This window comes from Bubalus bubalis, chromosome 11 (assembly GCF_019923935.1).
Source record: "Bubalus bubalis isolate 160015118507 breed Murrah chromosome 11, NDDB_SH_1, whole genome shotgun sequence".
Lineage (NCBI taxonomy): Eukaryota > Metazoa > Chordata > Mammalia > Artiodactyla > Bovidae > Bubalus > Bubalus bubalis.
The window spans coordinates 78180247-78204944 of NC_059167.1; the positions used below are offsets into that span (position 1 = coordinate 78180247).

General features: G+C 40.2%; 3 gene segments (V, D, J or C); all 3 read left to right on the plus strand.

The window, feature by feature from the left end:
- Window positions 1–5672: 5672 nt before the first annotated feature.
- LOC102391988 lies at window positions 5673–6538 on the plus strand. The segment is given in 2 exon segments: window positions 5673–5712; window positions 6159–6538. Coding segments are annotated over 2 exon segments (420 nt in total).
- Window positions 6539–12601: 6063 nt separating this feature from the next.
- Window positions 12602–13375, plus strand: LOC123464729. The segment is given in 2 exon segments: window positions 12602–12653; window positions 12846–13375. Coding segments are annotated over 2 exon segments (582 nt in total).
- Window positions 13376–17662: 4287 nt separating this feature from the next.
- LOC102396227 lies at window positions 17663–24006 on the plus strand. The segment is given in 4 exon segments: window positions 17663–17668; window positions 22996–23145; window positions 23217–23280; window positions 23504–24006. Coding segments are annotated over 4 exon segments (669 nt in total).
- The last annotated feature ends 692 nt before the right edge of the window (window positions 24007–24698 follow it).

The following is a 24698-nucleotide window of genomic DNA, read 5'->3' on the forward strand; positions in this document are numbered from 1 at the left end:
GTACATTGTTTTGGTTTTCATCAAGCAAAGAAAGATAACTTCAGCTCATATGGTCAAGATATAATCTTCTAAAATTAAAAATTCTGAAAAGAGCCAATAGGCTAAGAAACTTATTTTTAGATTCTCCATATTTTGGTTTCCATTTTTTTGGTTTTCGTTATTATTTAAAATGCCACTTTGAAATGTTTTGCACAATCTTCTAAAAAAATAAAGTCAAAGAAACCAAGAAACAAAAACGTTTGTTTTTTTCCTACCTTTTGCTAAATGGAAGAATAATATATTCCTACATAGCTCAAATGAATTCATTTTTAGTTTTTCCTATATTTTCAGTAGTAGTGGGTGTTGGCTGGTGTGTGTGTGATCTGCCACGTAACAGACTACCAAAGAATATTTATGAATATTTGTTAAATATTTATATGGGAATAATATTTATTCCCATATCATCAGTTTAATTGTCCTCCATCCTAGACTTGTGATGTTTGTTATCTGTTATTGAATTTTGTCCACGAATATAACCCTCTATTTATCCTGTTGGAGTCTTTTGTTTAACTTGACTTCTATAGTATTTAAAGATTGCTTTTAGAATAATTTCAAGGGTTGTTCAGCATAACTTCTTTCACTAAGCTCATGAATAACAACTCATCTACTCATTCAGAAAATGGATAACTGTTGAGTGCTTTATGTGTACCAACCTCTCTTTATAAACATTGAATAAACTTTAAATTTGGGAAGATAAAAGACAAAAGGAAAATTACAAAGAAGCCAACAACTGAGGGTGTGTGACAAAGAAAAGAACCACAAATAATGAAAACAATTTGTGGAGTGGTATAGAACTAAGAAAACACAAAACAGAGGTCATACAACTAAGACGTGTGTATCTCAGTCGTGTCCAACTCTTGGGACACCATGGACTGTAGCCCACCAGACTCTTCTGTGCATGGATTTACCCAGGCAGGATACTGGAGTGGGTTCAGTTCAGTACAGTTCAGTCGCTCAGTCATGTCTGGCTCTTTGCAACCCCATGAACTGCAGCATGCCAGGCCTCCCTGTCCATCACCAACTACCAGAGTCCACCCAAACCCATGTCCATCGAGTTGGTGATGCCATCCAATCATCTCATCCTCTGTCGTCCCCTTCTCCTCCTGCCCCCAATCCCTCCCAGCATCAGGGTCTTTTCCAATTTGAGTCAACTCTTCCCATGAAGTGGCCAAAGTATTGGAGTTTCAGCTTCAGCATCAGTCCTTCCAATGAACACCCAGGATTGGTTTCCTTTAGGAGATCAATCTCCTTGCAGTCCAAGGGACTCTCAAGAGTCTTCTCTGCCGGGAGCCGGCGAGAGACATTCCACTCGTGACAAAGGTCATGAGGAAGGGGGCTCGGCATACGCAAAGGCGGGATCGAGCCTCGGGAGTGCCCCCGGATATTCTCGAGCATCTACCCCCCAAAAACCAGAGTCTGCCTACTTTATTGCTTTGTGCTCTCGCCTCTGACTTTACTGGGGGCTGTCCCCCACCACCATCTCACTTTCTCTGTCAAAGAGTTAACTTATAGCTCCAATTAATAAAGTTCCTGGGCAATTAGGAGTGTTTAAATCCAAACCCCTCAGATGGCTCTCTAACTCGCCTGACAAGTTTACCCGGACACCTACAGCTATGCATACGATTGTTTACAGTCTCCCAGCCTCCAGAGGCACGGGAAGCTTAAGATATTCAAATAGCTTAGAGCCTCTCAGAGAATTAAAAACGGTCAGAATAAAACTAGTAAAAGATTTCATTGATGAGCCAATGTTTGTTGCCAAGTTTTCACATCCCCTGAATTGTATCCTTGAATGTGCATTAATTAATATAGTTGGTATGTAGAAAAAATAAGTAGTGGCCTGGTGTTAGTAACTTTAGACCCTTAAGGTAGTAAATTCTTTCCTTTGTAAACCCATTACACATCCACCCTATAGGAACGTAATCTTATCTTCGGAGGATGGCGCCAAACCTTAAAATAATTACTCTTAGAGAAAATAAGTCTTTGTTGATAAGTCCTTGTCAAGAGTCATAAAATGTTAATAGGCCTCTGGCCAGAAGATGATGTAAATCACCTAAACCATTTGTATACGATAAATCTGCAGGAAAGAAACCCTGGTTTTTGATAAGCATCAAAGACTGCTGATTTTGCATCCCCTATTGTCCTCTATGTGTAACTTAGGGTATAAAAGCCCCTGTTGAAAATAAAGCTAGGGGCCTTGCTCACCAACGCTTGGTCTCCCCATGTCATTCTTCCCTTTAACTTCTAGCTGAGTGTCCATCTGGAGCGTGGATGTCCTCTGCGACCATTTATTTGCCTGGGCTTCTAAGACCCACTCGAGAAGGTGTCTAAGGTGGGGCACCTTCCGCTATTCGAGAGGGCGCCTGCGGCCTCCGTGGTCAGAGCTAACCTGGTGTCACGGGTTATATTGATTTTCCGCGTAAACCAAGCCACTCAGCTTCTTTTCTCCACTGAATTTTCCTACTGAGCTATCCTCATTCTATTCCTCTTTATTATATCTAATTAACATTTGAATAGGCCGCCTAGCCGTCTCTCCTTCGAAGACCCTGGATCAGCCGGGGCTGGACCCCGGCACTTCTCCAACAACACACTTCAAAAGCATCAATTCTTTGGCACTCAGCTTTCTTTATAGTCCAACTCACACTTCCATACATGACCACAGGAAAAACCATAGCCTTGACTAGACGAACCTTTGTTGGCAAAGTAATGTCTCTGCTTTTGAATATGCTATCTAGGTTGGTCGTAACTTTCCTTCCAAGTAGTAAGCATCTTTTAATTTCATGGCTGCAATCACCATCTGATTTTGGAGCCCAGAAAAATAAAGTCTGACACTGTTTCCACTGTTTCCCCATCTCTTTGCCATGAAATGATGGGACCAGATGCCATGATCTTAGTTTTCTGAACGTTGAACTTTAAGGCAACTTTTTCACTCTCCTTTTTCACTTTCATCAAGAGGCTCTTTAGTTCTTCTTTACTTTCTGCCATAAGAGTAGTGTCATCTGCATATGTGAGGTTGTTCATATTTCTCCCGGCAGTCTGGATTCCAGCTTGTGCTTCCTCCAGCCCAGCATTTCTCATGATGTACTCTGCATAGAAGTTAAATAAGCAGGGTGACAATATACAGCCTTGACGTACTCCTTTTCCTATTTGGAACCAGTCTGTTGTTCCATGTCCAGTTCTAACTGTTGCTTCCTGAGCTGCATACAGGTTTATCAAGAGGCAGGTCAGGTGGTCTGGTATTCCCATCTCTTTCAGAATTTTCCACAGTTTATTGTGATCCACACAGTCAAAGGCTTTGGCATAGTCAATAAAGCAGAAATAGATGTTTTTCTGGAACTTTCTTGCTTTTTCGATGACCTAAATCAAATCCCTTATGACTATACAGTGAAAGTGAGAAATAGATTTAAGGGACTAGATCTGATACAGAGTGCCTGATGAACTATGGACGGAGGTTCGTTACATTGTACAGGAAACAGGAATCAAGACCATCCCCAAGAAAAATAAATGTAAAAAAGCAACATGGCTGTCTAAGGAGGCCTTACAAATAGCTGTGAAAAGAAGAGAGGCGAAAGGTACAGGAGAAAAGGAAAGATATACCCAAATGAATGCAGAGTTCCAAAGAATAGCAAGGAGACATAAGAAAGCCTTCCTCAGTGATCAGTGCAAAGAAATAGAGGAAAACAATAAAATGGGAAAGACTAGAGATCTCTTCAAGAAAATTAGAGATACCAAGGGAACATTTCATGCAAAGATGGGCACAATAAAGGACAGAAATGGTATGGACCTAACAGAAGCAGAAGATATTAAGAAGAGGTGACAAGAATACACAGAAGAACTGTATAAAAAAGATCTTCATGACTAGGATAATCACGAAAGTGTGATCTCTCATGCTCACCTAGAGCCAGACATCCTGGAATGTGAAGTCAAGTGGGCCTTAGAAAGCATCACTACCAACAGAGCTAGTGGAGGTGATGGAATTCCTGTTGAGCTATTTCAAATCCTAAAAGATGATGCTGTGAAAGTGCTGCATTCAATATGCCAGCAAATTTGGAAAACTCAGCAGTGGCCACAGGACTGGAAAAGGTCAGTTTTCATTCCAATCCCAAAGAAAAGCAGTGCCAAAGAATGCTCAAAGTACCACACAATTGCACTCATCTCACACGGTAGTAAAGTAATGCTCAAAATTCTCCAAGCCAGGCTTCAACAATATGTGAACCGTGAACTTCCTGATGTTCAAGCTGGTTTTAGAAAAGGCAGAGGAACCAGAGATCAAATTGCCAACATCCGCTGGATCATTGAAAAAACTCGAGTGGGTAGCCATTTCATTTTCAGGAAGCTAGTCTGATCCAGGGATCGAACCCCCATTGCCTACACTGCAGATGGATTCTTTACAGACTGAGACACCAGGGATATTCACCTTTCAGTCTGAGAAACATTTCAAAAAGTTCACATCCTGTGGGAGTTTAGCTCTGCAGTTCATATGTTCAGTCACTAGAAGGGGCTGCGTAATTTGGAAACAACGATCTTTTCTGGCTATCAAGGAAAGGAAGTTTATGTTTTCCATCGATGTTCCACAGAAAAGTGAAAAAAAAAAAAAGATTTTCATCATCTTTAAACAACTTGATTTGATAATCCTTTGTTGAGTGCATGTGGTCAAGGATTCAGGGAATCATCGCCTTATAGCCTAAACCTTTTCCATGTACCTCCCTAAATATTGCTTTCCCATTTCCCACCCCTGGTTAACTCTTTCCTTCCCTATTGCTTATGCTCTTTTCTCTTCACTCCTCTTTTTCTGCCAGGATCATCCACCTCCACCCTTCTCCACCCCAGATAGTTTGCTTTCCCTTCTGTCTTTTCTGTCTCAGCATCCTTGGTGTCTCTCTGTCTCAGCATCTTTGGTGCAGAGCACCTACAAACATGGGCAGAGAGGACATAAGGATTAAGGACCATTGTTCAAGGAGGATGAGGAGAATACCATCCGTGTCATCAGTTATTATATCAAGAACAGATGTATTGAGAAATGTCTGCCTAGATGGAGACAGATGCATGATTCCAAGGACCTTTTCAGGATGCTAAGCTCCAATATCTGAGCTCAAGACGTTTAGTTTTCTGTCCCAATGTTATTAATATTTCCTGTCCCTCAGAGCAATCACAGCCTACTTTGAAATCTCACATACATTTGCTAGAACATGGATGGGAATTTTTATCTCTTTACAATGCACAGCTCAGTACACTTTTCTGGGATTAAACAGTGTTTTCCACAAGCTTCATGGAATGTTAGAAAATGTCTTTGAAGAAGAAATGATAGAACAATGGTTCTGGATAGACACACCATCGTGATTAGTATTCCTTTTCCAGAGCCAGACTTTAAACTTCACAGAGGATGGCAGCACACACCCTGTGAGTTGGGGATGTCTCTCCTTCTTTGGGGGACATGACTAAAACAGGGTAGGAAGACCTAAACAAGGAACTGCTTGATCATTGGCTGACAGATCCTGGCAACAACAGACTGCATGGATACTTGCACTGGTTGTTAACTCTCTAATAGCAGCAATTGTTTCTATTCTCTGGAAACAAGCCTAGGAGCAGACATAAGTCTGAACTCTGAGACCACAATCCTGGTTTGTCCTTGAAGTATGAGGCTGGTGATTGGAGTAGCTGTTTTTCTGAGCTTGGGTAAGTGTTCTGTGTCTACAAGGGATGACTTTGAAGCCAAGGGACCGTAAAGGGTCATTTGCTCTCTACTCTTCTCCCTATGTTTTATTCAGCATTATAGCAATGGAATTGAGAACAGATCTATGCATTTGCTAGGGAGTACAAACTTCTATATAACAGGTTAATTCATAGCCATGATCCAGAAGAGACATTAGCAGTGCGCATGTTGGAAGAACTCTCTGGGGTTATTGAGCCAAGGACCCTGGGATAAAGCCTATAGAGTTCTCAGATTCTTGCCATGTGTCTTTGGTCCCTATATAATAAACATCAATAATATTTCTCAGGACATAGATAAAAACACTGGAGTAGGGGGTAGGTCCAGACAGTTTGGGGAGTGTTGTGCCCTTGATCCACAGAATTACACTGATTTGTTGTCAGGGGATAATTTTATTTTCTTGACCCTTTAGGGACTGTGATTAATGCTAAGACCACCCAGCCCAGCTCCGTGGATTGTGCTGAAGGAGAGGATGTAAACCTGCCTTGTAGCCACTCTACCATTGGTGGAGATGACTATATACATTGGTATCGGCAAAATCCCAATCAGAGTCCACAGTATGTCATTCATGGCTTACGAGGCACAGAGAGCAGCAGCATGGCCTCTCTGACTATAGCTTCAGACAGAAAGTCCAGCACCTTGGTCCTGCCCCAGGTCACCCTGAGAGACACTGCTGTGTACTACTGCGTCCTGAGAGAGGCACACTGGGACAGATGGGGCTGCACCTGTGCAGCATCTCTGGTGGGAAGAAGTGGGGACACAGTGGGGGAGCAGTCACGAGAGCAAATCTAGAGTCATCTAGAAGGAGAGTCAGAAAGCAGTAAGAGATGAGGAAAATGAAGGGAAAGGAAAGGGAAGAAGATGGATAAAGAAAAGAAGAGAAAGAGGACAAGGAATAAGCACCTAGTTTATTGATGTACCTGAGAAGAATTTTGAGGAATGTCAGAATCATAATTTTAGCATAGCAATAAAGTAAAGAGGTGTTAATAATTTGTTATGGCTCCTCCTCATGCCAATAAAATGTTGGTTTCAGTGTGCTAGTCCCAACATAAGAAGTGGGAAACATACAAACAGTTCTCTTTGTACCAAAGGCTTCTTTCATTTGGATCCAGGGCCAAATGTAGACTCTAATGTGTTATAGTTGTTCTGCTTACCAGAAACAAATTACTCTCTCTGAGAAAGATCTGAATGGTATTGTTGCTAGTCTAGAACATTTATATTTCCCATGAAGAAGTTTTTTGAAAGAAACAAAAATTAAGTGAATAATAATTTTTCACTTTCTAGGCAGGTCTGGAAACCCTGCCTTTATAAGGAATTTTCATCAATTTGATAATAAGGGACGGGGGACATCTTTTTTTTTTTGGGGGGGGGTGTTAGTTCTAAAAGGTCTTGTAGGTCTTCATAGAACCATTCAACTTCAGCTTCTTCAGCGTTACTGGTTGGGGCATAGACTTGGATTACTGTGATATTGAATGGTTTGCCTTGGAAATGAACAGAGATCATTCTGTTGTTTTTAAGATTGCATCCAAGTACTGCATTTCAGACTCTTTTGTTGACCATTATGGCTACTCCATTTCTTCTGAGGGATTCCTGCCTGCAGTAGTAGATATAATGGTCATCTGAGTTAAATTCACCCATTCCAGTCCATTTGAGTTCGCTGATTCCTAGAATGTCGACATTCACTCTTGCTATCTCTTGTTTGACCATTCCAATTTGCCTTGATTCGTGGACCTGACATTCCAAGTTCCTATGCAATATTGCTCTTTACAGCATCGGACCTTGCTTCTATCACCAGTCACATCCACAGCTGGGTATTGTTTTTGCTTTGGCTTAATCCCTTCATTCTTTCTGGAGTTATTTCTTCACTGATCTCCAGTAGCATATTGGGCACCTACTGACCTGAGGAGTTCCTCTTTCAGTATCCTATCATTTTGCCTTTTCATACTGTTCATGGGGTTCTCAAGGCAAGAATACTGAAGTGGTTTGCCATTCCCTTCTCCAGTGGACCACATTCTGTCAGATCTCTCCACCATGACCCGCCCATCTTGGGTTGCCCCACGGGCATGGGTTAGTTTCATTGAGTTAGACAAGGCTGTGGTCTTAGTGTGATTAGATTGACTAGTTTTCTGTAAGTATGGTTTCAGTGTGTCTGCCCTCTGATGCCATCTTGCAACACCTACTGTCTTAATTGGGTTTCTCTTATCTTGGGCATGGGGTATCTTTCACAGCTACTCCAGCAAAGCGCAGCCACTGCTCCTTACCTTGGACGAGGGATATCTCCTCACCACCGCCCTTCCTGACCTTCAACGTGGGATAGCTCCTTTAGGCCCTCCTGCGCCCTCGCAGCCACGCCAGGGGACTGGAATACAAAAGTAGGAAGTCAAGAAACACCTGGAGTAACAGGCAAATTTGACCTTGGAATACGGAATGAATCAGGGCGAAGACTAATAGAGTTTTGCCAAGAAAATGCACTGATCATAACAAACACCCCCTTACAACAACACAAGAGAAGACTCTACACATGGACATCACCAGATGGGCAACACCGAAATCAGATTGATTATATTCTTTGCAGCCAAAGATGGAGAAGCTCTATACAGTCAGCAAAAACAAGACCAGGAGCTGATTGTGGCTCAGACTATGGACTCCTTATTGCCAAATTCAGACTTAAATTGAAGAAAGTAGGGAAAACCACTAGACCATTCAGGTATGACCTAAATCAAATCCCTTATGATTATACAGTGGAAGTGAGAAATAGATTTAAGGGCGTGGATCTGATAGATAGAGTGCCTGATGAACTATGGAATGAGGTTCATGACATTGTACAGGAGACAGGGGTCAAGACCATCCCTAAGAAAAAGAAATGCAAAAAAGCAAAATGGCTGTCTGGAGAGGCCTTACAAAAAGCTGTGAAAAGAAGAGAAGTGAAAAGCAAAGGAGAAAAGGAAAGATATAAGCATCTGAATGCAGAGTTCCAAAGAATAGCAAGAAGAGATAAGAAAGCCTTCTTCAGTGATCAATGCAAAGAAATAGAGGAAAACAACAGAATGGGAAAGACTAGGGATCTCTTCAAGAAAATCAGAGATACCAAAGGAACATTTCATGCAAAGATGGGCTCGATAAAGGACAGAAATGGTATGGACCTAACAGAAGCAGAAGATATTAAGAAGAGATGGCAAGAATACACAGAGAAACTGTACAAAAAAGATCTTCATGACCCAGATAATCACGATGGGGTGATCACTGACCTAGAGCCAGACATCCTGGAATGTGAAGTCAAGTGGGCCTTAGAAAGCAGCACTATGAACAAAGCTAGTGGAGGTGATGGAATTCCTGTTTAGCTCTTTCAAATCCTAAAAGATGATGCTGTGAAAGTGCTGCACTCAATATGCCAGCAAATTTGCAAAACTCAGCAGTGGACACAGGACTGGAAAAGGTCAGTTTTCATTCCAATCCCAAAGAAAGGCAATGTCAAAGAATGCTCAAACTATCACACAATTGCACTCATCTCACACGCTAGTAAAGTAATGCTCAAAATTCTCCAAGCCAGGCTTCAGCAATATGTGAACCGTGAGCTTCCTGATGTTTAAGCTGGTTTTAGAAAAGGCAGAGGAACCAGAGATCAAATTGCTGACATCCGCTGGATCATGGAAAAAGCAAGAGAGTTCCATAAAAACATCTATTCCTGCTTTATTGGCTATGCCAAAGCCTTTGACTGTGTGGATCACAATGGATTGTGGAAAATTCTGAAAGAGATGGGAATACCAGACCACCTGACCTGCCTCTTGAGAAATCTGTATGCAGGTCAGGAAGAAACAGTTAGAACTGGACACGGAACAACAGACTGGTTCCAAATAGGAAAAGGATTAGGTAAAGATTGTATATTGTCACCCTGTTTATTTAACTTCTATGCAGAGTACATCATGAGAAACGCTGGACTGGAAGAACCACAAGCTGCAATCAAGATTGCTGGGAGAAATATCAATAACCTCAGATATGCAGATGACACCACCCTTATGGCAGAAAGTGAAGAGGAACTACAAAGCCTCTTGATGAAAGTGAAAGTGGAGAGTGAAAAAATTGGCTTAAAGCTCAACATTCAGAAAACGAAGATCATGGCATCCAGTCCCATCACTTCATGGGAAATAGATGGGGAAGCAGTGGAAACAGTGTCAGACTTTATTTTTCTGGGCTCCAAAATCACTGCAGATGGTGACTGCAGCGATGAAATTAAAAGATAACTCCTCCTTGGAAGTAAAGTTATGACCAACCTAGATAGCATATTCAAAAGCAGAGACATTACTTTGCCAACAAAGGTCTGTCTAGTCAAGGCTATAGTTTTTCCTGTGGTCATGTATGGATGTGAGAGTTGGACTGTGAAGAAGGCTGAGCGCAGAAGAATTGCTGCTTTTGAACTGTGGTGTTGGAGAAGACTCTTGAGAGTCCCTTGGACTGCAAGGAGATCCAACCAGTCCATTCTGAAGGAGATCAGCCCTGGGATTTCTTTGGAAGGAATGATGGTAAAGCTGAAACTCCAGTAGTTTGGCCACCTCATGCGAAGAGTTGACTCATTGGAAAAAACTCTGATGCTGGGAGGGATTGGGGGCAGGCGGAGAAGGGGACGACAGAGGATGAGATGGCTGGATGGCAACACTGACTCGATGGACGTGAGTCTGAGTGAACTCCGGGAGTTGGTGATGGTAGGGAGGCCTGGCGTGCTGCGATTCGTGGGGTCGCAAAGAGTCGGACACGACTTAGCGACTGAACTGAATTGAACTGAAGGGACGGGGGAGCCTGGTGGGCTGCCATCTATGGGATTGCACAGAGTTGGACACGACTGAAGCGACTTAGCAGCAGCAAGCAGCACATGGGGGTTCCCCCTTGGCTTAGCAGTAAAGAATCCACCTGCAATGCAAGAGCTTCAAGAGACCTGGGTTCAATCGTTGGTTGGACGATCCCTTGGAGGAGGGGATGGCAACCCATTGTAGTATTCTTCCCTGGAGAATCCCATGGACAGAAGAGACTGGCAGATTACAGTCTTTAGAGTTGCAAAGAATCGGACATGACTGAAGTGACTTAGCATGCAGGAATGCAAGCAGCACATGGGGCTTACCCTGGTGGCTCAGTGGTAAAGAATCTGCCTGCCAATGCAAGGGACACAGGTTTGGTCCCTGGTTGGATAACTAAGATCCCACATGCCTTGGAGCAACTAGGTCTACGTGCTGCTACTACTGAACCATTCTTGAACTGTCCATCTGAACGTTAGTGTCTGCAGATCACTTTACTTTCACTGCAGTGAAAATATACAGGTCTTCATCTTCCATCCCTTTTACCCCCAAATCTACTATCGATAATAATCGATATTATTTACAGAGTCTGAGATAAGAGCATAAACTAAAATTATCTTCATATGGTTTCAAAAACACTTATTTTTCTCTAAAATAGCCTACTAAAATTGAAAAGCATAATACAAAACTAATAATCAGCAGTTTAAAATGTATTTACAATAGAAATGTAAAAAATAATTGATTCACTTTCACTTTAATAAAAATAAAACTATTACAATTCAATTTTCCATGTCCAGCTGGTGGTTAAGATAACTTAATATTGCTTTCAATGCAGGTTGCTGCTGCTGCTGCTGCTGCTAAGTCGCTTCAGTCGTGTCCAACTCTGTGCAACCCCATAGTTGGCAGCCCACCAGGCTCCCCTGTCCCTGGGATTCTCCAGGCAAGAACACTGGAGTGGGTTGCCACTTCCTTCTCCAATGCATGAAAATGCAGGCTGAGTCTAAAATAAATATATGTAACTTTTGAAGTCATCAGTACCATTTTTATAGAATCCATATATATGAATTAATATACAATTTATTTTCTCTTTCTGGCTTACATCACTCTGTTTAATAGGCTCTAGTCTCATCCACCTCACTAGAACTGTCTCAAATGTGTTTTTTTTATGGCTGAGAAATATTCCATTGTATATAAGTATGACAACTTATTTATCTGTTCATCTGTTGATGGACCCTATTTGCGGGGCAAAAATAGAGACACAGACATAGAGAACAGACTTTGGACACAGTAGGGGAGGGAGAGAGTGGGAAAAATTGAGAGAATAACATTGAAACATATGCTTTACCATATGTAAAATAGATAGCTAGTGGGAAGTTGCTGTATGATGCAGGGAGGTCAACACAGAGCTCTGTAACAACCTAGAGGAATGGGGGGAAGACTCAAAAGGAGGGGACGTATGTATACTTCTGGCTGATTCACATCATTATATGGCAAAGGCCAACACAATATTGTAAAGTAATTATCCTCCAATTAGAAATAAATTAATTAAAAAATAATACTGTTTAATACAGCAAAGTGTTCCAGCCAATAGAAACAGCTTCTGATCATGCTGATTCATGAGCACCCTTCAGAACCACAAGTAAGTGCATAAGAGAAGCAAAAGCTGCGTTCTCAGCACTTCTGGGAAACAGTATTTCATTAAGGAAGAATCTACTGCATCCATGTCATGTGAGAGAAGGATGGGGCTATATAATTAATTTTTGCTTTCTTTTCCCTAAAACTCTCCCACATTCCTAATCAGGGTCTTTCTTCTCCTAAATGTTCTCAGAAAATGTCCCTCAAATCATAAAATCATGCTCTTTCTATTTCCTTCTCTCGTCTACCCCTGGCAGCACATGCTGACTTGGCTGCGGTGGGAGGGCGGGGCATCCTGTCAGTGTCACCTGAGCAGGATTTGCTGGGTGAGCTGATTGGCTGAAGGAGCAGGAATGACTTATGACCACTCACTCCCTCAGGGTTTAGTTAAGTGTCTTACAGTGAAAATGTCCCAAGAAGAAGAGGAAGCACCATGAAGAGGCTAGCCGGCACTGTGCTGGGGCTTTTGCTTGCCCAGGTTTGCTGTGAGTTGGGGCTGCCCCACAGGGGATCTGAAGGAATGAGGCACTGCTCTATTGTTGGGGGAGGGAGAGGAGCTGACAAGTCCTGCAGACTTTTTATCCTTCTCATCATCCATGCGGATGGGGAGGGCACTTTCAGGGTTTAGTAGGAGTTACAGTGACCCTCACGAGTGACTGTTTCTCTTTCCTCATCAGGTGTGCAAGGAGTGGATGTGGAGCAGAGTCCCCCAGCCCTGAGTCTCCAGGAGGGAGTCAGCTACATGCTTCAGTGTAATTTTTCCACTTTCCCACAGAGTGTGAATTGGTATCTTCAGAACCCTGGGGGCCGCATCATCCACCTGCTTTACATTCCTTCAGGGACAAAGCAGGATGGAAGATTAAATGCCACGACAGTTCCTAAAGAAGGCCACAGCTCACTGCACATTTCCTCTTCACAGACCACAGACTCAGGCACTTACTTCTGTGCTGTGCAGCACAGTGCTCCCCAGGCACCTGCAGCCTCTACACAAACACTCCGTGGGGCTCAGCCCCTCCTCCAGCCACAGTCATACCATGAGGCCACCACAGGGCATCTGCAGTGCTTAATGTTACTCACCTACATCAGTACAGTTTTAATCACAGACACCTTTTGGCCCTACAGATTATGGACTTTGGTCTTTATCTTTCCTTCTCCACATGTATCTCCTTCTGCACTAGAAACTTCTAACTGGGAACTAGCAGAGTAGTTGATAAGAGGATAGAATTAAAATAAATATTTAACCACAGCTTCCCAGTGGTAAAGAATTTGCCAGCCAATGGAGGAGATGCAGAAGACATGGGTTTGATCCTGGGGTTGGCAAGATCCTCTGGAGGAGGAAATGGTAACCCACTCCAGTATTCTTGGGAAACACTGGGAAATCTCATGGACAGAGGAGCCTGGCGGGCTCCAGTCCATGGGGGTCTCAAAGAGTTGGACTGACTGAGTGACTAAGTACACATGGTGAACTCAAAAATGTTAAAAAGTGAAAGGAATTAAATGAAATCACTCCAATAAAGATATTCTCCAGTTTGTGAGAGGGTGGGGCCTACTGAAAGAATTAAAGCAGATATGAACTTAGAGTTCTAGCTGGCTGAGAAGAGCAGAAGAGGAACTTGAGTTGCCACTGAGCACTGATGCCAGAAACAATGGACAAGATACCAGGAGCATCATTTTCACTTCTGTGGCTTCAACTAGGCTGTGAGTTGTGAAGGAGAAAACCTAGGATATCTCATCAATTAGGTGGACCGAGAAAACTGGATTACAAACAAGCTCATGCAGACAGAAACTCCAAGAAAGAAATAGATGTCTGTGGAACTAATGACTTTTTAATCTCTTTAAGTAGGGGTGAGTGGACAACAGAAGGAAAAAAGTGAACAAGAGCAAGTGAAACAGAGCCCTCAATCTTTGACAGTCCAAGAAGGAGAGATTTCCATTCTGAACTGTAGTTGTGAGAAGGGTGCGTTTGAGTATCTCCTGTGACACTGGCAATATCCTGGTAAAGGACCTGCATTCCTGATAGCCATGCGTTCAGTTATGAATGAAATGGAAGATGGAAGTTTCACAGTTTCCCTCAATAAGAGTGCCAAACAGCTCTCATTGCACATCGCAACTTCCCAGCCTGGAGACTCAGCCACCTACATCTGTGCAGCAAGTGCTGGGTGCTCCCCAGGCACCTGCAACCTGTACCCAAACCTGCAGCTGAGCTGCAGCCACACCCTGCTGTGTAGATGAAATACACATGCACACACACACACAATCTGTTTGGTCATAAAAATCTTAATATATTTAAGAAAACTAAAATTATATGGAATTTATTCTTCAAAATGGGGATGATACAGAATATCTAGTACAAAGAGATGTCTGTAGAAACTCTCAAATATTTGGAATATATGCACTAACTTAAAAATAACCATAGGTTAAAGAAACAATTACTATGACTTTAGAAAATATTTTGAAAGTAAATATTGTGAGAGCACATTATATAAATATGTATGAGATGCAGCTAAAATAATACATAAAAGGAAATTTATCTATTTAATGCTTATTTAACGAAAGAAAAAAGGTTGAAAAACTATCATGTAGGCTTTCAGCGAAAGATGATAGAAAAGCGAATTAAACCCAACATAAACTGAAAGAAGTAAATAATAAAATGTTGGATTGGTGAAATACAAAGAATGCTATAGGGATAGTCATGAAATACAAAGTTAATTTTGTTAAAATGACGAATAAGATTGAAATATTTCTAGGTAGAATTATCAAGGGAAAAAGAAAAAAACACAAATTATAAATATAAGTAACTAAAAAGAAAGTTATTCTACAAGTTCTATAATGTTAAAAGGGTAATAAAAGAATATAATTAACAAGTTTATGTCACTGAGTAAGTGTATAGAAGTAAATTTACACAAGTAGGGAAGATTTATTTTTTTGACAAAGTGCAAAGACAGTTCAATGGAGGCAACACAGTCTTATGAGCAAATGATGTTGGGACAATTGGATATTCTTGGGAAATAATTGAAACTCGGCCTAAATATCACACCTTATACAAAAATGTGGGTATAGCCTCAAAATGAACCATATCCAAGTGTAAGATGTAAAATTGCCAAATCTTTTAGGAAAAACATAAGAGAGTATCTTCATGACCTAGGGCTAGACAAAAAGAATTTTGACATGACACCAAGAGCACGATCCATAAACAAACTTAGGTTTCATCAAAATTAAAAATGTTATGTAAAGTTTAAAAATAAAATAAAATTAAAAAAAAAATTAAAAATGTTTGCTCTGCAAAAGACACTGTTAAGAGAAGGAAAAAGATAAACCACAGAATGACAGGAAATATTTGCAAAATACATTTTCATCAAAAGATTGTGTTCAGAATACAATGAACCCTCTAGACTCAGCAGGAAGAAAACAATCCAGTTGAAAACTGGATGATAGATTTACACAGACACTTCATCGGAGAGCTATGTGGTAAGGAAATAAGCATATAAAAAGATGGTCAGGCTAAGTCAAATATCTCTCTTAGTAAATGTCACATTGCACTGGAAAATATGTGGGTTATTTTCAAATATCTCTTGATAGCGATTTCTAACATAATTCCAAGGTGATTAGAAAACTGACTGTACGATTTCAATACCTTTAGACCATGAAATTTTGCACCTTGTTTTATGTCCTTGGATGTGTACCAGTGTCTCCTAGTTTATAGTCTATGGGACCTTGAATAAAATTTGCATCCTACTATTGTGTGAAAATTGCATAAGTCTTAATTATGTTGATTCATAGTGCTTTTCAAGTCTACTGTACCCTTCAACTTTTCTGTATACTCATTCTATTAATTTTTGAGAGTTTGCCATTGAAACGCTAACTAAAATTTTTAATTCATTTGCTTAAAAATTATTTGTAATATATAGTGGAACTGTATTTTGTGTTGTGTTTTCTAAGTCTAATGTAAATGTTTTAATATACTTTCATAATTTAAAAAATAGTGAGAAAAAAAGATGGTCAACATTATTAGTCAATCAGTTCAGTTCAGTTCAGTCGCTCAGTTGTGTCTGACTCTTTGGGACCCTGTGAATCGCAGCACGCCAGGCCTCCCTGTCCATCACAAACTCCTGGAGTTCACTCAAACTCGTGTCCATCGAGTCGCTGATGCCATCCAGCCATCTCATCCTCTGTCGTCCCCTTCTCCTTCTGCCCCCAATACCTCCCAGCATTAGAGTCTTTTCCATGAGTCAACTCTTCGCACAAGGTGGCCAAAGTACTGGAGTTTCAGCTTTAGCATCAGTCCTTTCAAAGAACACCCAGGACTGATCTCCTTTAGAATAGACTTGTTGGATCTCCGCGCAGTCCAAGGGACTCTCAAGAGTCTTCTCCAACACCACGGTTCAAAAGCATCAATTCTTCGGCACTCAGCTTTCTTCACAGTCCAACTCTCACATCCATACATGACTACTGGAAAAACCATAGCCTTGACTAGATGAACCTTTGTCAGCAAAGTGATGTCTCTGCTTTTGAATATGCTATCTAGTCTGGTCATAACTTTCCTTCCAAGGAGTAAGCATCTTTTAATTTCATGTCTGCAATCAACATCTGCAGTGATTTTGGAGCCCCGAAAAATAAAGTCTGACACTGTTTCCATTGTTTCCCCATCTATTTCCCATGAAGTCATGGGACCAGGTGCCATGATCTTCGTTTTCTGAATGTTGAACTTTAAGCCAACTTTTTCACTCTCCTCTTTCACTTTCATCAAGAGGCTTGTTAGTTCCTCTTCAGTTTCTGCCATTAGGCTGGTGTCATCTGCGTATCTGAAGTTATTGATAAAGTCATTAGCAAAATGCAAATTAAGGCAGAAAGAGATACTACTTCACATCTATCATAAAGACTAAAATTAAAAATACTGACAGTATCAAGTTCTGGCAAAGATACAGAGTAATTGGAGCACTCATATATTGCTGGTGGGTGGAATGGTCCAGTCATTCTGGAAAAAAGTTCAGCAGTTCCACATAAACTTAAATATTCATGTACCTTACAACTCTGCAATTACACTCCTGAGTATTTTATGCTTCAGAAATGAAAAACTTATATTTACACAAAAATCTGTACATGAATATTCATAGCAGCTATATTTGTGATGACCAAAAGCTGGAAATCAGTCAACTATTCTTCATTGGGTGAATAGATAAATAAATCCACTGTAATACATCTGTACAATGACATATTATTTATAGATTTTTTCAACTTATAATAGAGTTGTGTCTCAATAAACCATTTTCAGTTGAAAATGACAAAAATGCACTTACTATACCTAACTCAGCCTACATTAAATGTGCTCAACACTTACTTTAGCCTACTTACTTTTTTTTTTTTTTTACCTTAGCCTACTTATTTTTTCTTTAGGTGGGAAAAATCATCTAATGCAAAGTCTATTTTGTACTAAAATGTTGAAAATCTCATGTAGTTTATTGAGTGGAAAATAGAATAGTTGTAAGTTTGCAGAATGAAGGTAAGTGTGTCAGTTTTTTACCCTCATGATCTCAGGGCTGGCTAGGAGCTCAGCTTACTGCAGCTACCCAGATCACCAAAGAATATACAGCAAATGTTGCTAGCATGGGAAAAGATAAAATTTAAAAATGCTAAATGTCGTTTCTACTGAATGTGCATCACTTTCTTACCAGTGTAAAATCAAAAATCCAAAGTCAAGACATCATAAGTGGGTGACAGTTTGTAGTGGTTAAAAGAAACAGACTATCAATACATGCGATAGTTTAGATGGGGCTTCTGAGGTGGCTCAGTGGTAAGAATCTGCCTGCAATGCAGGAGATGGGGATTTGATCCCTGGTTGGGGAAGATACCCTGGAGAAGGAAATGGCAACCCACTCCAGTATTCTTCCCTGGAAAATTCCAAGGACAGAGGAACCTGGAAGTCTACAGTTAGTGAGGTTGCAAAAGAGTGGGACACGACTTAGCAACTAAAAAACAATAGCCTAGATGGCTCTCAGGATGTTATGCTGAATGAAGAAATAGTCAATCTCAGAGGCTACATGGTGTATGGTTACACTTATTGGATTATTATGATTGTATACATACTGTGATTCTACTTATAAAACATTCTCAAAGAAGAAAATTAGAGATGAAAAAGAGATCAGTAGTCGGGGTTAGAAAGAGCTGCAGGCATGGGGAGAGTGTGCAGAGGAGATTTCTTTAAGAAACAAAACAATTCTGTGTTATGATTTTAGTGGTGGTACAAGAACCAATACAAGCGATAAAATTTCATGGACTAATGCATCAAAACCAAAGGATGCATATAAAAACTGATGTATAATGTTAGGGTATTTTGATAAAATTTTATCAATATCAATTTCTTGGTATATGTAATTGTTATATTAATATATATCTATATTTTATAATATGCTGCTTTGCAAGCTGCTGTGGTCATTCATGATCTCCTCTGCTTAGTTACATATAATTTCAAGCCTGGGCATTCATTGCCTGTCAGCACTCAGAAGTGAAATGAGACAGAAGAGTAGATGTCTCAGATAAATACAGTCTCTCCTCGCTGCTTCAGTCATTCATGAGTTATTTTGATCTCAAATTCCAGGAACTGGCACTATTTTAGACCTTGTCTGTATTTTCTTTTCTACTTATCTATTTGCTTTTGGTCCTTTTATATTAATTCATCTATTACAGCAGTGAAAGCAAATGGAAGATTGACAGCTACATTCCACATGAACATGAAACAGTGCAGAGAACTTCAGTCAATAACTTCTCTGGTGTTGACAGGTACTAAGTGTCTACAGTCTGTAAATGTTAAGTTTTGTAGGACAACATTATAGCATTACACCAGCAAAAGATCTGGCATGTTTATCTTAACTTTATTTTATAAAAAGAAACAATAATGAGCAACTGACAAGTGAGACTGAACACTCTGGGCTAATGAGACAGAAAATGTGACATGAGAATGACTCTAGGACAGATGATCTAATAAGTACAATTCTACATTTAGAGGTAACAGGATTGAATAGCCTGATTTTAATACATAAGACTCAATATAAAATTTAAAAAGAATAATATTTTATTCCAATTATAATTTCATTTAAATATACAGCACTGAATAGACTCTGAAATTCAGATGGGCTGATTTTTTAAGCCATTTTATGCTGAAGTGATTTTATTTATTGAAAAATCTAAGTGGAGCCCTGGAACACATTAAAAAAAAAGACAGAGGTACATTAATTGTTTTGCATAATATTGCTATTCACCCAGAAGTCCTAAGATCTGTAAATGTTTTAAAATAGTCACTAGATTCTGGATAGAGAAAAGTAAGTATAGGCTAAATGAATGACAAATCAGTAGATTACAAGAATATTTCTTAGGTTATACTAAATTATACCTTAAAGAGGATGACAAAATTATTTTACTGAATCAATGTATATCAACTTTGGCTTCACAGATGAATTCTACTAAAAATGTAGAAAAGACCTAACACCTATCCTACTCAAACTCTTCCAGAAATTTGTTGCTGCTGCTGCTAAGTCACTTCAGTAGTGTCCGACTCTGTGGGACCCCATACATGGCAGCCCACCAGGCACCCTGTCCCTGGGATTCTCCAGGCAAGAACACTGGAGTGGGTTGCCATTTCCTTCTCCAGTGCATGAAAGTGAAGTCGCTCAGTCGTGTCTGACTTTTAGCGACCCCATGGACTGCAGCCTTCCAAATTCCTCCATCCATGGGATTTTCCAGGCAGGAGTACTGGAGCTGGGTGCCATTGCCTTCTCCACCAGAAATTTGCAGAGGAAGGTAAACTTCCAAACTCATTCTATAAGGCCACCATCACCCTAATACCAAAACCAAGCAAAGATGCCACAAAAAAAGAAAACTACAGGCTAATATCACTGATGAACATAGATGCAAAAATCCTTAACAAAATTCTAACAGACAGAATCCAACAACATATTAAAAAGATCATACATCATGACCAAGTGGGCTTTATCCCAGGGATGCAAGGATTCTTTAATATCAACAAATCAATCAATGTGATACACCACATTAACAAATTGAAAGATAAAAACCATATGATTATCTCAGTAGAAGCAGAAAAAGCCTTTGACAAAATTCAATATCCATTTATGATAAAAAACCCTCCAGAAAGCAGGAATAGAGGGAACATACCTCAATATAATAAAAGCCATTTATGACAAACCCACAGCAAACACTATCCTCAATGGTGAAAAATTGAAAGCATTTCCCCTAAAGTCAGGAACAAGACAAGGGTGCCCACTCTCACCACTACTATTCAACATAGTTTTGGAAGTTTTAGCCACAGCAATCAGAGAAGAAATAGAAATAAAAGGAATACAGATTGGAAAAGAAGAAGTAAAACTCTCACTCTTTGCAGATGACATGATCCTCTACATAGAAAACCCTAGAGACTCCATCAGAAAATTACCAGAGCTAATCAATGAATAAAGTTGCAGGATGTAAAATAAACACACAGAAATCTCTTGCATTCCCATACACTAACAATAAGAAAACAGAAAGAGAAATATTGGAAACAATTCCATTCACCATTGCAATGAAAAGAATAAAATATTTAGGAATAAATCAACCCAAAGAAACAAAGATAGAAGGAAATGGCAACCCACTTCAGTACTCTTGCCTGGAAAATCCCATGGATGGAGGAGCCTGGTAGGCTGCCGTGCATGGGGTCGCTAAAAGTCGGACACGACTGAGCGACTTCACTTTCACTTTTCACTTCCATGCATTGGAGAAGGCAATGGCAATCCACTCCAGTGTTCTTGGCTGGAGAATCTCAGGGACAGGGTAGCCTGGTGGTCTGCCGTCTATGGGGTCACACAGAGTTGGGCACGACTGAAACGACTTAGGAGCACCAGCAGCAAAGAAATAAAAGACTTATATATAGAAAACTATAAAACACTGATGAAAGAAATCAAAGATAACTCAAATACATGGAGAAATATACCATGTTTATGGATTGGAAGAATCAATATAGTGAAAAAGAGTATACTACACAAAGCAATCTATAGATTCAATGCAATCTTCATCAAGCTACCAATGGTATTTTTCACAGAACTAGAACAAATAATTTCACAATTTGTATGGAAATACAAAAAACCTCGAATAGCCAAAGCAATCTTGAGCAAGAAGAATGGGACTGGAGGAATCAACCTGTCTGACTTCAGGCTCTACTACAGAGCTACAGTCATCAAGATAGTATGGTACTGGCACAAAAACAGAAATATAGATCAATGGAACAAAATAGAAAGCCAAGAGATAAATCTATGCACCTATGGACACCTTATCTTTGACAAAGGAGGCAAGAGTATATAATAGAGAAAAAACAATCTCTTCAACAAGTGGTGCTGGGAAAACTGGTCAACCACTTGTAAAAGAAAGAAGCTAGAACACTTTCTAACACCATATACAAAAATAAACTCAAAATGGATTAAAGATCTAAATGTAAGACCAGAAACTACAAAACTCCTAGATGAAAACATAGGCAAAACACTCTCTGACATAAATCACAGCAGGATCCTCTATGACACATCTCCCACAGTAATGGAAATAAAGGCAAAAATAAATGAGTGGGACCTAATTAAACTTAAAAACTTTAGCACAATGAAGGAAACTATAAGCAAGGTGAAAAGACAGCCTTCAGAATGGGAGAAAATAATAGCAAATGAAGCAATTGACAAAGAATTAATCTCAAAAATATACAAGTAGCTCCTGCACCTCAATTCCAGAAAAATAAATGACCCAATCAAAAAATGGGCCAAAGAACTAAACAGACATTTCTCCAAAGAAGACATACAGATGGCTGACAAACACATGTAAAGATGCTTAACATCATTCATTATCAGAGAAATGCAAATCAAAACCACAATGAGGTACCATCTCACGCCGGTCAGAATGGCTGCGATCCAAAAGTCTACAAGCAATAAATGTTGGAAACGGTGTGGAGAAAAGGGAACCCTCTTACACTGTTGGTGGGAATGCAAACTAGTACAGCCACTATGGAGAACAGTGTGGAGATTCCTTAAAAAACTGGAAAGAGAACTGCCATATGATCCAGCAATCCCACTGCTGGGCATACACACCAAGGAAACCAGAACTGAAAGAGACACATGTACCCCAATGTTCATCACACCACTGTTTACAATAGCCAAGACATGGAAGCAACCTAGATGTCCATTGGCAGACGAATAGATAAGAAAGCTGTGGTAGGTATACACAATGGAATATTACTCAGCCATTAAAAAGAATGCATTTGAATCAGTTCTAATGAGGTGGATGAAACTGGAGCCTATTATACAGAGTGAAGTAAGTCAGAAAGAAAAACACCAATGCAGCATACTAACACACATATATGGAATTTAGAAAAATGGTAACAATGACCCTATATATGGGACAGCAAAAGAAACATAGATGTATAGAACAATCTTTTGGACTCTGTGGGAGAAGGAAAGGATGGGATGATTTGAGAGAATAACATTGAAACATGTGTATTATCATATGTGAAAGATATCACCAGTCCAGGTTCAATGCATGAGAAAGGGTGCTCAGGGCTGGTGCACTGGGATGACCCTGAGGGATGCAATGGGGAGGGAGGTGGAAGAGGAATTCAGGATGGGGAACACAAGTACACCTATGGCTGATTCATGTCAATATATGGCAAAAACCACTACCATATTGTAAAGTAATTAGCTTCCATTTAAAATAAATAAATAAATAATGTATGTCAACTTGTTTAATCTTCAGTTTCTTTCACTTCTAACCTTTAATATTAATTGCTTTCTTCATGCCCCTTTTCAGGATGTGCCAAACTTAATGACCAGGGAAAGAAAAGTAGACAAAGTAAAGGTGTGTGGTGAGCCAGTCTTTATCTGTACCCAGACCATGTGGTCGATGAACATGACACCCTACTTCCTGTTTGGGAGGAGTCACACAGGAACCAGTTACTATGTATATGTGCTGCCAGGCACTCAAAGACACTGAAATCTTAGCTTGAGGCAGAACTGAGGACATTTGTGTAGGGGAATCCATGCCTCTTGCCTCTCTCCAGTCTGCTCTGGGTGTTCCTGGCTTTCACCTTCTCTGGTAGGGATGCTCTCAAACATGGGTGCGAGTGTTCAGGGTGAAAGGCCTGCACACAGGCACGTGGTGCTTCACAGGGACTTGGGCAGGAAAGGAGGATTGGGGAAAAGCAAGCATCTTATGATTTCAGTATGGTTTGTAAATATTTGGGTCCAAAATTAGTTGAATTTATACATTATTTTGTTTAATATTTCAGCTCTGTTTTCTTTTTTTTTTTTTCCCACAGGATCTAGTGTGGCCCAGAAAGTTACTCAATATCAGCCAGGCATAACCAGTCAAGTGCAGAACGTAGTCATCCTGAACTGTCGGTATGAAACAAGTTGGAACGTGTACACCTACTGGATATTTTGGTACAAGCAGCTTCCCAGGGGAGAGATGACTTACCTCATTCATCAGTATTCAGAAGATGGGAATGAAAGGGATGGCCACTACTTTGTAAACTTCCAGAAAGCACATAAGTTCATCAGGCTTACCATTTCATCCTTAAAGCTGGAACATTCTGGAAAATACTTCTGTGCTCTCTGGGAATGCACAGTGCTTGAAGTAATAGGAAAAGCTGAACAAAAACCCCAGAGGTTAATAAGAGAGAGCCTCCCTGCTGTGGGACCCAGGTTGAAATATACAGCTGCAGACCCCAGACAAGAAATAGTAGTCCCGTGGTTCTTTAATCTGTGATCTGGATCAGAAGATTTGATTCTAAATAAAAGGATCAGAAGATTTGATTCTAAATAAAAGCTTCTTCTATGTAATTTGGAAGCAGGTGTCCTGAGGGACTTTCTACTAATATTCTCCTCTTGAATTATTGACTTTAAATCAATCATGCAGAGCATGTGTAACCTTGTCTAAGGTTGTAAACTTTCTCTATAATAATGTAAAGTGACAGTTTCACTAAACCACACTCACATCCCAAACCTGGGTCTAGTTATCTGGAATCATCATGAAAATTATTTCCTTAGTCCTTTCTTCTTAGACCTGTGTCACTTAAGATACAATCAGAGAAGCAGATCACCAGTGGTGTTGAATAAGAAATTGGTTACAGAAGATTAGAACTCAGGCAATTGCTAGATCTGGTGGAAGAATGTATACAAAGCTGCTATCTTTTTATGTGGTGCAGAGAATGAATTCATTGTTAATCAGCTGGAGTAGTATTTGTAGAACAAAGTTGGGTATAGACCAAAGCAGGGACAAACTGTGACCCATAAGGACATACTAGAACCATGAGGATAATGGAACCCACATAGACACACTAAAACTTGTCTATGTCTCACCTCCTTCACTTCCACAGTAGTGAGTGACCTTAGGAGAAGTGGGTGTCATTTGGCATCATGCTAACATACCTACTTGGTCCAAGACAAAGAGAATATGAGGAGGAGGTTTGGTGGGAAGTGGAAGGGTTGTGAATCAATGATAAGATGAGCTAT